General features: G+C 43.2%; 1 protein-coding gene across 7 annotated transcripts; it reads right to left on the bottom strand.

Annotated features, from left to right (window-relative positions):
* Window positions 1-125: 125 nt before the first annotated feature.
* Window positions 126-16,164, bottom strand: LOC126873513 (PTB domain-containing engulfment adapter protein 1-like). Of its 7 annotated transcripts, none has more exons than XM_050634462.1 (10): window positions 15,997-16,160; window positions 10,065-10,230; window positions 4,008-4,114; window positions 3,859-3,926; window positions 2,340-2,522; window positions 1,934-2,260; window positions 1,555-1,769; window positions 1,237-1,454; window positions 636-862; window positions 126-563 (listed from the first exon to the last, which is right to left on the bottom strand). In XM_050634462.1, the coding sequence occupies exons 3-10, from the start codon at window positions 4,075-4,077 to the stop codon at window positions 489-491; spliced, it is 1,383 nt and encodes a 460-aa protein (XP_050490419.1). In that variant the 5' UTR covers window positions 4,078-4,114; window positions 10,065-10,230; window positions 15,997-16,160; the 3' UTR covers window positions 126-488. The 7 variants fall into 7 exon arrangements, with proteins under 7 accessions (XP_050490419.1, XP_050490421.1, XP_050490417.1 ...); XM_050634464.1 differs by having other exon boundaries at window positions 10,065-10,227; window positions 15,997-16,144; XM_050634460.1 differs by lacking the exon at window positions 10,065-10,230 and having other exon boundaries at window positions 15,997-16,164.
* Between the last annotated feature and the right edge of the window lie 31 nt (window positions 16,165-16,195).

Raw genomic sequence — 16,195 nt, 5'->3', positions numbered from 1 at the left:
ACGTAGAATATTTGACTCGGAAATTTCACACTTGATATACAATAAACTGCGGTAGGAAGTTCTGTTCAAATATCTTGTATTGCTATTTTCTTATATGCTGTTAAAATAATTAAAGTTTTTATTAAAAAAAAAAAAAAAAAAGAAAAGAAACAAACAGTATTAATATATATGTATATATAAAGATATTATACGAGTATCTATAATACCATTTGTTTTCCTATGCTTTTCCTATGCCTAACAACAAAGTCTCTGCAGTGTTTGGCGTCGAGACTAAAGCTACTATTGATATTCAGTAGGCATATGATAAATATCAAATATTACGATAAATATATGATTAACATAATTATAATAGTAATTGACTAATTTTGGTTTCGCAAAGATGTATGTTCCTAATTTGCCTATTCATTTCCCGGACCTTCAAGCTTTCGAACGAACATACGATAACGAACGAATTGCCTTCTTCTTTCCAAAAGAACTCTCGATTTGATTCAATTTCGCAACGGATCCAAACTTTCCAACGAAAAGTCATCAGTATCGATCGACAGACCTCTACTAAAACCATCCTGCAACACCAATATGATAAAAATGAAAGATATTTAAATATATGCCAGTTTCACGTTAGTCACCAGTTATACCTTCATTTCGAGCAGCTTCTTATCTAAAAGACCAATCGCATTTTCTAATTCTTGTTGGCTAGGATTAGAAATCGCCGTTGTAGCTCCGAATTCGCCCATTTCAAATGGATCATTGAATTCATTTTTTGCGTTAACGGATGGTGTGGGATTGAAGGGAATACTACCAAATAAATCTTCTTTCAGCCCATTTTGACGTCTGGAATCCTTCGCTTTCGGTGGAGGGGCCACTAAATAAACGTAGAATATTAGCGTTTACAACGAGAATGATCGGATCAACGGACAACGATCCGATGTTTCGTAATCGAAGAGATAAAATCCGAATCGAAATCCGAATCGATTTTTCAGCCAGCACCTGTGCAACACGATTTATTCGTAGTTGTGGGACGCTTATGTCAGCGCGGTCTTTGGCCCATTACAGTTCGGATGCTATCCGAAACTGTAATAAAAGAACGACGAGCCGCGAAATGACAGAGCGAAGGGACAAAGATGAAAAGGATGAGAGGCGAACGAAAAACAGATATGGCTTCCAACAACGTCCTTCCTTTCGCGTAATGGGGAATAACTAAACTAGACTGCAAGAAATACGAAGAAATTAACTTACATAATGGCGGAGGACTTGTAGTGCCATTGCTTTGTGAGAAAAAGTTGGAGTTGGAGGACACTTGACCATTTAGAAGATTGTTGTGACTGGATTGATGATTTGTCAAACCATTTGCTGTTGCAGTTTCGTATGCCCTCGGGTTGAAATCCTCCTCGAATTCGTCCATCAACAGCCCTTCCAATTTGGTACCAACCGACGGTGTTGGCGTAGGTTCGCTCCTTTTCATGGAAAACCATTAAATTAGCAGATATTCGTGGAATATTATAAAATACATTAATCTTACCATTTGTTCACGTTTATATAGATATTTCGACATACCCCATAAAGTTATCGTCGAACGTTTTCTCGAAACTCCTTGGAGGAACCGGAGGTGGTTGCTGCGATCCATTCGAGGTATTCCCATTACTGTCGTTTATATTACCAAGGGAAGATTTATTTGCCAATCCATTTACATGCGTTGTTTCGTTCGTGGCGCCAGGCACGTGCAGAATATCCGGAAGATTGTGTTGCGACAAGTATGCTGACACATCAGCCTGGAAGAAAGTTCTCACGAAGCGTTACGACTTGTATTTTAAAATACAACGTAATACAGTATAAAATATGTTGTTTGCATATCGAAGATATTGTTTTTTTTTTTTTTTTTTTTTTTTTTTTTTTAGAAATTGTGTTTTAACAAAGGCTAATCGTTGAAACCAACCGATCCTTTGATAGCAGCTATGTCCTGTAACCGCTGGCGATATACGTTATTCTCGTGTTCCAATCGTTTTATCTTTTGCTGCAGTACCATGCAGCGCCTTTGCGTTTCCAAATCTTTGCCCGATGTTTCTAAGAACCGCCTGTAGGCCAAGTCAAAGGCTTGGCCAATCGTCAACGTGATCTCTTCAGCTAATTTATCGCTAACGAAGACGAAGCACGTATGCCTCTCGGCGTCTTCCTCTTTCGCGATAAAGCTGAAGAACTTTTTCTCGCCTTTATCATCAGCACAGTACGATATTCTATGTAGTGGATATTGGTGCATAATTCGCTAAAAAAGAAGCGGATCGTTAACTGGCGAGCTTTACACGACAACGATGCGATAGGAAATATAAGAAATAGTGCGATACTTTTGCCGATGTTTTCGTTTTCGGTTCCTGAATTGCAACTCCGTCGATGCTTATGGTCAGTTCCACCTTAGGTGTTTTCGTCCCTTCGCTTTTCCTCAACTGTTGATTAAACTTGAGTTTACAAATAGCTTCTTTAACAACCTCGATGCCTTTAGGCTGATCCACTTCTGTGCTGCCCAGATACTAAAAAGCATAACAAGCAAATTACGACGGAAATAATTTATTTTGTAAACAAAGAAAGGAGAATCCTTGATAATCGAGCGTGCAAATGTTGCGTTATACGTTTCGCTTATATGTCTTTTTCTCTTTGTCCGCTTACATTACGATATAAACCGATTATAAACCGATAAACGAAATATATCGTATACAGGATGACGTCGAGAACAAACGGTGAATTGCACGACAAACGGAGCAACCGTGCAATTAGTAATTTAAATTTATCTTTCGGTTTGAATCGTTAAAAAAGAATTCGTTGTAGCGTTGAAATCGTAAAGAGACAAAAAGGCTATATTTTACGAAGATCGCAATATACAGTTCGAGCGAGCTATACAGAGTAATGCTGAGAGAAACAATGCTGTATACGCGGTGACGGCTCGTTCATTTCGCTCGAAAGAATAGCGAAACTTATTCGTCGGCGAAATTTCAAGGTACAACGGATTTTTCGTCACTACCAACTTTGACCAGTTTTATTCTTAACGCGTGTGTATTCGTATCGCGACAAACATACACGCATGTACGTACAATATAGTTACGCCGTGGCAAGTGGCGAAGAAAACACCGTATGGCAATTATGCAATTTTTAAACGCGATAAATAAATCGGACAAATGTCGGATATCATCGATTATTAAAAGATGAAGAACGACGGCATTGCCAGGTTACGACATCGACGATAGATAAAAATGTTTATTCGGCGCTTTACGTTCGCAGAAAATTGGGAACGATTCGGCGGATCTTGCTTCGCTTTCTTCTCCGTGGATCATTTGGAATTATTTCCTCGCATCTTCGTGCCGTGCGTTATCAGTTAAAAAATATCCGAGTTGGAGCAATTGGCGCAGATCGAACGGCCCAACTTTAGTCTCAGGAATTCTAGTTTATCCATTCTCCACGTTCGTTTGTACGTTCACGTATATTCACCGTAATTTTCATCTCTACAACTTGCCACTGATCGTACAATCATGCAGGAGACACCGTTCCAAGTTCGATTAACGTTGCCGGAAAGCTTAAATACGCCGATGAATATCGAGCGAACGTTTATTTTTATTTGTGATTTGCAAATTTCGCAACAGAGCCGACCTCGCCGCCGCATTACTAAACTCGGTTATTACGACTTGCATGATATATCGTCGAAGCCTCCGTATATCATATACATGTAAACATACAGTTTATAAAAGCTAAACTTATCAGAGAGGTGAAAGGACGTTGTCTCTTTCTTTTTTCATTTCTTTTCTCTTCGAATTCTTAGGAAAAGCGGTAACTGCGTGGTTCTGCGAGTTCCACAGCGACGAAAGTAAACTGTACCTTGACTAAGTAGGCGATGTGGCCTTTTTGGAGCGCATCTGGTGGGTGTATCCAATTCCTATTCGTTCCTGCAAATAGAATTCACTGATCTTACGCACAACCGTACACGCTGCGTCGCACACGCCGCGGTCATAAAGAAACCCGCTTACCATTCTTGCTGGTTTGATTTTTACTGTTGGCCGAGTTCTGCGCCCATTTCAATAACGTTGAGTTTCTCATATCGTCGGTTCTTTAATTTTCACCTATTCACCGATACCTGTAAAAAAAAAAAAAGAAGGTTGAAGAATTATTTCTGACGCCACGCGTAACAAGGAAGAATTTCCTCTTTGTCCTGTCTTTATCGCGAACTTGATTGAGCTTTTGTTTCTGTTAAGAACAGAAACAAGAAAGACTAAAACGCTTTTCACTATTGTTTCGATTGTACGATCCAGCAGCGGTACATGGGTAAAATAATCAAGACCGATGCATCCTCTGTAACGATATATTCGGTTTATCGTTGGTCGAGGAAAGCATTTCCCGTCAGCCGCATTCTGCGAGCGCGTTCTATCGCGAACTCGCTTCTCCCAGCGACCGTAGCAAATTTCGGTGGATACGATACCTAGCCGAGAGAAACGATAAGGAGCAAATAGCTCTATCGGCGGTACATCGTTCCTCGAATGGATTGGCAAACCGCGTAAAACCGGCTTAAGGCGCGGACGATTGTTCACCGTTGGAGCAGTCAGCCTTGGGCACGAAGGCTAAATCCTTTCGCGTTTCATCATCTCGCACATGACACACTATTCGCACTTTGCGACTACTCTACCGATTCAATTGGATCAAACGCGCGTCGGCGCGTTACTCGAACAACTCGAACAAGCCGCGAGAACTTTGGTTCGGTGTATCCTTATATATCTTATAGCGATACGTATTATCAGCAGTAACCCGGATCGTTATCGGACGTCGCAGCCACGCCTCGATCGTTTCGTCGCGCAGCCACACTCCACTGCTGAAATTTCCAAAGGGTTGCTGCTTTCTTTTCTAACGCGCGGTCTGTTTCGATCGAACGAACGGCTAGTTTCGAAGCAACTCGAGCGGAATGAGGCTAACGAGAAAGAAGGAGAATTCCTCGGTGTGTTAACTGAAAAATGAGCGCAATCACGATCTCGCTTTTGTGCGCAGAGCGTGCCGGTTCGCGCCGGTATCCTGTACATTCTATTTGAGAAGCGTTTAAGCGTTGAAAGGTGGAGGTTCGGATTTAATGCACGACTTCCTATTCCTCCCACGTAGCCACAAAGAGGTCGAACCAAAGCGATTGCCCGGTCCGCGTGTATCGTGCGCCGGTTGTTGCCGTGGTTCGCTGTACGAGCCCTATATGAGCCGTATCGTACACCGGAATAGAAGCCGGGCAATGGTGCGCCTTTCCGTCGCTTGTCCTACACCTATACTCTGTACACTGTACAACACTCTGTGTTCCGTCTTCTTCCATGCTCTATGCTCTATACTCTATACTGTACGCTGTACGCCGCGTAGTCCCTTTCCGTCCGACTCGCACAACTACCTTCTTTGTCCTTCTCTGGAATCGCGTTCAACTTGCGCGCGTTCGTCGTCCTACGCGTCACGCCGCGCCGGCTCTTGCAACTCATGAGAACTGGGTTCCGTCGTTCTCGGTGACACAATGCGTTACCGATTAACCGAGAAAGGAGCAACGTGAACGAATACGTTTCCAGTTAGACCCCCGGCCATCTACCAATGACTCGACAGTTTGCACAGTTTGCAAGAAAGCTTTGGCAATTACGGGGTTGTAACTCATATTTTTACACAACGTTTAAGCCGCGTATATTCTCATGATTCGGAAATTACGTGAAAATTCATAAGCGGAATCGACCGGTGCGAGTAGTAAACCGCCGGTGGACTTGGATCGCCGGTGCGTACAACACCTGTTGCGTGACAGCTTGCATCCAGCTCTACCCGGTGTTCCGTTTCAAACTCGACTCGTGCTCGATGAATCCGTCCGATGCGATGGAAGGACGAAAAAGATCGGAATCCACTATCGCGTATCCACGTGCCTCGCGTTTCTTCCTTCGATCCTCCGATTCGTGTCCTTAACGTTACCCGATAACGCGTCGAATATATAGAAAAGGAGAACACGAAACGCCAGGCTAAATCATAAATGCGAATAGAGGAATGCACGTGGCACCGCTAGCAAAGTGGCACCTCTTTACGAAGATCGTGCGGCGTGTACGAATCGATCGAGCAAGCGGCCTTTTCTCGATTCCACTCGAACCCCGTGTACCACCGCATGCACGCACCGTCGAGAAATGTATGCTAATAATACTACGCGATACGAAAGTCACAACCGTTCCGCCTGTACTCGCAAAGTATCGCATTACGAGTCCACCCTAATCCGTTCTCTGTAACAGACGCCGCTCCGTCGAACCTCTTTTCCTTCTCCTCTTTTTTTCCTTCTTCGCGGGATTTTTAAAACGTTTAATTACCGACAAGTTCCCGTCGTGAATAACAAACAGCTAACGTTGGTGGTAGCTCGACACCGTCAACAACTTTCGCCAGCAATTTCGAACGAGCCGCGAACGAATCTGTCCCTTCCCCGGGGTCAGTTTTTCCTTTTGGTCGACGCTTGCCACCTTAATCTCGCACCAGACAATGTAATTACTCTATTAGACGACCGTTAGAACGTAGACGCGGTATGTACGTAGGAAGAGGTACGCGATAGAAGGTCGCAGTATCGGTCAAGCGTCAAAGTTGGAGAGGCTTGGACGGCCGAACGGACAGGTATCGGAGCTGGTATGGCTGCTGGCTCTTATTCTAAACCACTGCAAGGCAGTTATCGCTAAAGTTCCCCTTGTTCGCGGTGTTTACGCTATTTTTCGTTCTTTAAATTGCCACCGTTTCTCTCGTTATAATTCGGCATCAGCGTACATTATGCTCCCTACCATTTTAAATTCTAAAGGGAAAAATCTCCAATTCCGTGGAACGATTAATTGCCATCGTCGAGCAAGAACGGGAGGAAAGAGAGCGAAGAAAGAAAAGCAAAGAAAAGAAACGAAGTGAAAAGAGAAGAAAAGAAAAGAAAAGAAAAGAAAAGAAAAGAAAAGAAAAAGAAAAAAGGAAAGGTTGCCGAAGCGACGAAAGAACATCGAGAGTATGAAAAGAAAGAAAGTAAGGGAGAAAGATAAAACGCGAAACCTTAAGCGACAGAGTCACATCCGTTAGCTAGCCTTGGCTCAATCTCTACTAAAAAGCATAAAATGTTGCTCGACGCTTTAATTCAGGATTTCGCTGTGTACGCCAAGACTATTACGAAACATTCGGTAATGCTATCGTCATTGTCGAGAAAAGAAAAAAGCTACGTTCCAGCAGAGGAAACAATTGCGTAGAATTTTCTAATCGCTTGCCAAGACACTGACACCGTTTAAAGTTAAACAACGCAGTCGATTACGAACCAACGCAACGTAGTTTTTCTCTGAACTAACCCCAGCCAACGTAGCTAGTATGCGTATGTTAATAGCGGATTGCATAACGTTCAAGGTGAGACTCTGTCACCGATACGTCAAATATATTTTACCGTCCCCTGGCCACCATCCCTAGAATCAATCGATTAACCGCCGTTGTTAATCCTCGATCCTCGCCCCTTATTCGAACAGCGATTAAGCCCCCTGCTGCTTATCGTCGAAACGTTCACGCGCAATCAGCAGTCGCGCGAAACTTTCTAATTTAAAACGGACACGGAAGATTCGTCGAAAGTATTTTTGACCAACGTGTGAAATCGAACGCGAAATCGTTAGCGCGTGAAGCGAACTGCAGAGACTGGAGAGATAGAGATAGATGGATGAGAGAGAGAGAGAGAGAGAGAGAGAGAGAGAGAGAAAGAACGCAAGAAGGGGAAGAAGGAAGGAACGCGAAGAACTTACGAGCACCTTTCGCGAGTCATTACCCGAAGAATCTACGTGGCACCATCAATCTACGATTAACCATACATTCGACAGGGCCAACCGTAATTGCCACTATTTTTCCAGCGGATGCGGACGATTAGAGAATGCTTTCTCTCGCGCTTCTACCGACCGTTTTCGATCGTTTTCAGCTGATCCATTTAGGGGAAAAATCAACTTCGTTCATTAACGATCATCGCCCATTAACGATCGCGATCATCACCCACGTTCGATTTATCGAAAAAAAAAAAAAAAAAAAAACACGTAGCCCGCGAACGATCTATCGGCATCGAACGAAACGACGCATCTTTCGTCGTTGTCTGCTTTCCAATGTCAATGCGGAAACTCATTGTCCCAGTTAAACCTGTTTCTTACATTTTCACTAAAAACTAGTAAACTGCTAAGAAATACGGTTATCCCAGGAAATCGATGATGCCTCTAACGTCGATCGACAACGATCGGGAAATGCAGTTTCATTCGCAACGTCGCGTCGTCCTCCGCCTCCCTTCGCTCTACGCCTGCCTCTAAATCTACTCTAAACGTATATCTTTTTTCTCCGTTCTGCAACGTTATTACGGTGGTCGCCACGCGAGTATCGTATCGCGAGTTCCTGGTCGAGCGACACGCTCAAGAAAAAGAAAAGAGAAGATAGAAATTTAACGTCGTCTCGGCAACTGCAAATCATTGCGTAATGCGAACAATCGTTACGGTTACATTTCCAAGCGTGAACAAACTCTGGTTCGCCAGCCAGTTTCTTAACGGCATCGAGCAAACTCTTCGCCATCGAATGCTTCTTCCTCTCATAGTTACTCAACTATACCGACGAAAAAATTAACGAACGCGCCGCTCGACTTATTATCTTTCGATTCAATTCCAAGCCAAACGCAACTTGCCCTTTCGAACGCCGACCTCTGACATTAGTTTTCATATCAGGCCTTTTGTGCACCGATAATCGTAAATCTGCATACGCATAAATGAGCGTCTACGTGTTTTTTAAATCCACTTATCCACAATTAAAGTTACCGATAACCTCTAGGTTACGGCATTTTTTAAAACCATTTCGCCGCCTCTAAATACTTGTACGACTGTGAAGATCGAGACTACGCGACCCAATTAATATTACGATTCGTCCAACGATCGATACAACGATATCGCGATCTCGATGAGAAAAATCTGTCGCGTCACCAACGTACATCCGTAGAAGCATCGCGGCTTACAAGTTTCGCGTGTCATTATCGTTCAGAGCAGATCAATTACGAACAGACAACAAAGTAAATAGCGCAACGCCGATAGAAAGCAGAAGGTTTAAAGGTACTGGCCACTTCGCCTACAAAGAGCATAACGTAATCTTGGTCGTAAACTTTTCGAACGTTGCTATTCGAACGTAACGTTGGCCAATGAAAAGTGAAACCGCGAACGTGCTTCGTTTTTTTTCTTTCGTGCGAGAAGCATCGATGATTCCAACGAACGATTCGTTTCGATTTAGATGCATCAAGTCGCAAGGACGGCTGCGATCTACGCGGATAGGAACGCGCCCCGCACAAGCACGAGCGATCACTTTCGAATCGGCGACGATTTATACAGGCAAAGCCGAAGGGTGAGCCGAGATAGCTGCTTCAACACGTTGCGGTTAAATAAACAAGAGCGCAAAAGTGCTTCGAAGGATAGAGCAGATAGAAGAGATAGAAGAGATAGAAGAGAGTCAGCCAACTGCGAAACGTGTCCGAGCATGTAAAAGGATACGGCTGTGAGTCCTTGCGGAACTTTGAAAACTTACCCTGCGCGTTCTTTTCACCACGTATGTACGTATCTACGTATGTATCTACGTATGTACGTACGTATATATGTATGTATGTATGTATGTATGTATGTATGTATGTATGTGTATCCGGAGAAGCTAAACGAATCGCACGTAACACATGCCCACGATCGAGATCGATTCGCCAACGAGTTACGAGTTACAAGGAGCAGCGACGAACCCACGAGCAAATGGCAAGTATCGAGAAAGAAAGAAGGAAAAGGAAAAGACGAGAACCTCAATAAACGCGAATCGTTCGACGATTCATGACGAACTGATCGGCGCGCACGTTGATTAGCCGAATGAAACCGAACGACTCGAGCAAACAAGCCTGCAAGCGGCCAGCACTTCGGAGCTATCGGAGGGGGCCGAGCGCGAACGATCTCGACCGACTCTACTGGCGGAACCAGTCGTGGGAGTCGAATCGCTGCGGTGCTGCTACATTATTCGGTAGAATGAGAAGGCTCGATAGGTGGTGGTACCAGCCACGGTCGAGACCACGGTCCTTTGTCCTCATCCGCTACTTTCGTTCGAATTTACCACCGACTGCCATTACAGATATTCCGTGAAACGGTTCATCTTCCATCGTTCTTCTACTTCTATCTTATCCCTCTTCCACTTCTATCGTCGCTGTCGCGGAAACCGCTACTGAAATATAAACGAGCCTCGTTACGATATTGACAAAAGGATACGAGCGAAAAAATGACCAGATAACCGTTGGAATGATCGAACGAAACGACGGAAAGACTTTAATCATGGACGGAAGATACAAGGACATAGAGAGAAGCGCGATCGTCGATCGTCGATCGTCGATCGTAGACGATTCGATAGAATAAGAAGGGATAAGAGGATGGCGGTACCAGCCACGACCGAGACCATAGTCGTCTATCCTCTTCTGCTGCGAATCATCGAGGGGGAAGGACAGCCACTATACTTGTGCCACAACATCCATCTGTATCCCCCCGGCTGATGGAATTTTTTCCGTAATCGATCCCCATCCCGATTCATTTGATTTTCACGAGATCCGCCGTAATACCGTATCGAATATCACCGATCGAGGCACGTTGCCGCACCGGCTCTTTCATTGTTCACCGAATAAAAACATCCAGATCGTGCACTTCCGAGGTTTCACGAAACCGAGAGAAGGAAGAAATTTAGGACGAATCTCTACGACAGTATTCGCTGGCGTATGTAACACGCGTCAGTTAATAAACTGCGTTAAGTGCGTTCCTCTTGGCTTCTTCGTAGCTAAAAGTACGAGAACCGCGAACGCAATAGCCTATGCGTGAGAAAATAACGCTGAATTACAGAATCGCCGACCGTACGAAATGAAAGTAGCTTCAAGAGTTTGGCGCAACAGCAACAAATATTTTCCATGCGAATGGCCCGCAAATGGATCTCACAACAAATGAATTTCCCTTTGCGAAATTCTTACGTATAATCAAGATGATTGCACGTTTCCCTCGGCATTGTAACTTTCCTTCGTTAAAACTGAAAATATATTTGAAACTTGAAGCAAAATCGACAGTCGCTGCTTAGAAAATTCAATAATCCAACGGCCTACGGTCTAGTAGTCCTCGATGTCTTATTTGCCGAGTCCCAATTAAATGCCAAATTGGCGGAATTCCGTTGTAACGTTGTAACGTAAAGAACAGCAAGATAAAGTATCGTTGAGAGAAAAATCCACTTATGCACGAGCCGTTAATGTTTTCCTACCGCACGAGTACTGGATAGACGTCATCGTGAAATTGATGTGAACGTGAACACGAAGCAAGTCGACAGGTTTTAAGTATGATTCAGCACCGATAACAGAGAACAGAAAACAGAGAACCGGTTTTTTTTCCATATGCATATCCCCTCGTTCGTTATATCATACAATCGTATAGCGAAGAGATGATCGCACAATTTTTGTTTTCATCGTCTGCCATCCACGAATGTCATTTTTACGTAGCATTCTTCTCCGCAAACGCTCGACAAACACGTCTGCCCAATCTATTTATACCTAGCATTCGCATCTTCACACGCACGTATTCATGTAGAGCAATTTTCTCTACTCGACCATCTTCTTTTTGGAACTTTCTCGAGTTCCGGTTTCGCTACTGACCACCTCGGACAATACACGATTGCCAGCGAATTCGTCTTGGACGGTGGATACGCGCGAAAGCAGGGAAAGTATATCTCGATTCGCTATGCTTGACATACATATGCATTAGTGGCGACGCATAAACATTCCATGCGTATCGTTGATACCATGCCCGGCAAGTCCGGAAATTAATTACAAAAGGAGCTTTGGGTTTCTTGCATGCTACGCAGACAACATCCAGAATCGTGAACGAAGAATGTTAGCCCTAAACGATAAAACAAATCTCTCGATGCTAAAAAAGTAAATTTCCATTGTGATATTGGCAATTTAATATCGATCAAATGAACGCAAAAATTCTTTCAACGATGTACGCCCACCTGATAAAATACGGCAAATACAAAGCTATTAATCTATTATATGTATAATACAATACGCGTGTTTTCCGGCTTTTCATATTATATATAGAATACATGAATTTAACCGATAATCAACAACGATTACGCCCACCTCTGTAACAGCAAATATTCCTCTCTCCCTCCCCCTCACTCTTTCACAAAATTCCAATTTCTACGATGACAATTTTAATTCACCCATAAAATTGTTAACAAACTGTAGAAACGTTAGACGGAAAAATTACCGAATACTCAACTATCCGTAGAATTGAAATGGCTGTGTTCCAGGCCCGTAATTCTCCATAGATTGTCACGGAAGAGGAAAGAATGGAATATAGAATAGATAGATAGAACAGATTCGTGACATATAATTTGCGCGTCAACGATATTTAAACGAAGGTTATCGGTAGAGAGACGAGCATTTCTGCGAGGACGGTTGTTCATACACGCATAGACCTATTAACTTAATTTACTTAATGTAAAAGATTACAACAAAGTATGGGCTCGTTTCCATGTTCAGAAGTTGACAAAATCCCTGAAATTTCTTAGAGGTCGAACGTAGTTGCAACCTGTAGTAGAGTGGTATACGATTACAAATCCGTGTGCATCCGTGTGCGCAAAGAAGTCGAGAGGGCGATTAACGCGTTAACGGCCAAGCTGTAAATACGATTTCCGTGTTTGTAACGGGCGATGCGACGCTCCGATTCTGGATATCAGTACAGTGCAGTGCAGTGCAGTGCAGTGCAGTGCAGCACGTTCCCCCTCCCCCCCCCCCCTCCCCGCCCGAAAGAATAGCCTTTTTCGTATATTGTTTCGTTACGAGGCTTCCACTTACGAATGTGTACGCGAAAAACACGGTCATGGATTAATTACGCGTTCTATATAATACCCATATATCAGTGTGTAATCAGTTGGTTCCTTCGACCGTGATCTTGACCGTCAGCAGTCAGCAGCTATTCTGTCCACCGTTTTTACTGCGCTAACGCCGTGCCTCGTGACAGGTTGTAAACAGAGCTTTCAAACTCATTGTCGTACATGAGGGTTCCTAGCAAACTGTACATAGTATGTAATTCTCCGAATACGTTGATATTTTTATTACCTAAACAGTTCAAAGAAGAATTAACGAGTAACAAGCACAACAATCCGTAAAACATTAAACGATCGAATGTTCCACGAAATTCGTAGAAAGACACAAAGATTCTTATCGCAAGAGTTCCGTATTAATTAAAAGATCTGTATATATTTACGAGACATTGAAAGTTCACAAAACTCTTTATAGCCTTACACGATGGTATAGTATTAGCAGCCTTGTGTTGCATCCAAGAATCATTTCCGCGGTATCGTCATACGAGACACGTAGCTCGAGCTGCACTGTTCAAATGTACATAATTATTCAGCGACAAGACGCGTCTCGTGGGACACAATGTAATTAGAAACCTATGCGTATTAAATAAGACTATCACCGGATGAGCAACTACTAACGAGTTTCTCGCAAACAATTATTTGCCCACCGAACAAAGAATTGTCGAAAAAGAGCATCACTTTGGTCTCCTTGGATAATAATAGCAGATGCGTTCCACGTCTTCGCGGATCGTCGAGTTATTATTGGAGCGTCATTTACATAGAAATAATGCACGTTTATTTGTACACAAGCGCGTAAGTACGTCAACATGACTCGTGGTTACGAGGAACATGGAGACAAAGCGAAACGAAAACGACAATGACAACGTCGTCGGTTCTCTTACCCTGTGCCCCGTGCCCACTTTCTCACAGTGCCGTAGCTAGTACGTAGTTTCGGAGGATGACAAAATTGCCCCGCTAGTAACTTTGTTTTGCATCGGATTGTCGTAAGATGCGTTGTTTATTAAAATTATCAACCGTGTCGCGAATAGAGGTTAAAACCTCGTGAGGCGTCAAACGTCTACTATCCAAGCTTCGAGCAAGAGTTTTCTCTTTCCTGAGAATGACATACGATTCTTCGTTTCGAAAGAAATAACGGTAAATTTTCAGCTGGAGAGAAACAGATAAAGAAACTTTCGTAATTTATTGTTTTATCTCTCTCCTGCGTACTTACCGAAGAAAAGATAGTTTGCCAAAAATGCAATCATCCACGATACGACGACTCGATTCACCTCGTAACCGCCGTTTTTCTCTCTCGTTTCTCGAGGAATCGTCATCGAGATCTTCCAAGTCGTGGCCGTAATTTTTTCGACCGATCGAAAGATAAGTGCGATTTCGTAAAACATGGTTAACAGAATTACGAAAAATACGGTAATCGCGCAGCTGAAAACCATCAACGTACGTGTACGCTTATAAATCCTTTTACGTAAGTGCGATCACATTAGTTACACGTTACCTGATTGCTGCTTTTGATCGACTATTATTTCTGGTCATAATTTCAGAATATCTGTATACGCATACACATTCGAAGAAGGATACTGTCTGCTCGTATCCAAACATAATCGACTCGCAAACACATTATTTAAGAAAAAAACAAACCTGTTCCTCTGTATATATATCCTCCGTATATGTTGCAACCAAATATTTTCAACTCCTTAATGCGAGAACGAAAAAAGAAGAGAAGAATCTCTTAGAGAGCAGAGTATTTAAAGAAAAAGAAATACGATGATAAAGGATAATGCTCCTCTGAAAGCAAGTCCTCCCGGACGACAGGTATGAGCCTCGTTCACTGGCTGATTCTACGAAACGTATGCGCCTCGAATCTTTCCTACTATGCACCGGGTGATCCCTTAACAATTAGTCGAGTTTCATCAATCTTCTCGCAACTGTCACGTTGGCGAGGAAATTATGGTCCCCTTCGGGTTAACCGCAAACTATCGACGTGTTGAAAAGTTAACTATAAAATATTGGGAGCAAGATCGATCGAAAGCAGGAAAGCTGAATCGCGTTGAAGAGCGGTGATATTTCGAACGGATTGACAGTGGGCGTTCGTGTGATATGAAAAGTTATCTGCGCTCAGCAATATACATACGTGTATTTATTAAATGATAAGCACGACAAACGATCTCTCTCGGTGCAAGCAATGGAACCACTTCATCGAATCAGTTGCGACGAAAAGGGAACCCGCACGTACGTACCGTGCGTTTGTCGTGACATCAGATACATATTCGCCGTACGAATACGAAATAAGTTAACTGTGATACAGCTACCGTCAACGTGAAACCGACTGTATGCTGTAAGAGGTCTTTATGACGTTTCGTGGTATCCACAGGGCACCGTTTCTGTTGTGCCCTTGAGTTAATCCACGATTTATCCGTTCAAACCGTTTCCAATGTTTACGATATTGAATTATCTTCGAGTTCAGCAAATCGTAATCAACCTAAAACTTGTGAATTTAACAAATACAATTGAGTTTCGATAATATAATTCGTCAAGTTTGTTTGTTTCCCGGAGAAATAGCCGTCTGTGTTGCGTCTCTAACGTCGCCGGAGTATGTAATGAAAAGCATCGGTTAAATTAAGATGCGCGGAATAACAATTACAACATAACATAAGGCAAAGGAGCGCGAATCGACGTAGTTTGAAATCTTAAACATCGTCGTGAGTCACGTGAAAAACAGAAAGCGCGAAAAGGAAAAATGTTTTCACCAGAAATATGCACGATCTATGATCGCCTTTCTGTTAAAGGAACGTTGCATTTGCCAGCGTTGTCTAGATCACGAGCAGGCCTTTACATTTGTCTCTGTTCTTCATCTATCCTCGTCCATCTATCGCCTTTCGCTACTCCGCTCGTATTCGCTTATACCGCGTAAAAATGCCGAAATAGAAAGTCCCGTGTCTCTGGTTTAAAAACGTCTTTATCTGTTTCCTTCTTTCTTTTTCTTTTCGTAAATACCGGCGCGACGCGATGAGACAATTAAAAATAGGCCGATTCTTTTTAGACAGCGAGATCCCAGTTTAATTGAATGTTTTCACTCACCGACACCGATGAATTATTATGTGACTCGGCGATTGACGTTTCTACACTATCGTCCGCTTTCCCTGAACGCAATCCACCTGTTCCGACAACACAGAACCCACCAATGCGAATGAGAAAAAATCTGTTTGAGAGTTTGAGAGTTAGACGGGTCTGCCTGTCGAGTAGCTAGCTCCCTCTAGTAGCGAAACACATTCGTCGC

The sequence above is a fragment of the Bombus huntii genome, chromosome 14 (assembly GCF_024542735.1).
Source record: "Bombus huntii isolate Logan2020A chromosome 14, iyBomHunt1.1, whole genome shotgun sequence".
NCBI lineage: Eukaryota > Metazoa > Arthropoda > Insecta > Hymenoptera > Apidae > Bombus > Bombus huntii.
This window is presented reverse-complemented; position numbering and strand designations above follow the sequence as displayed.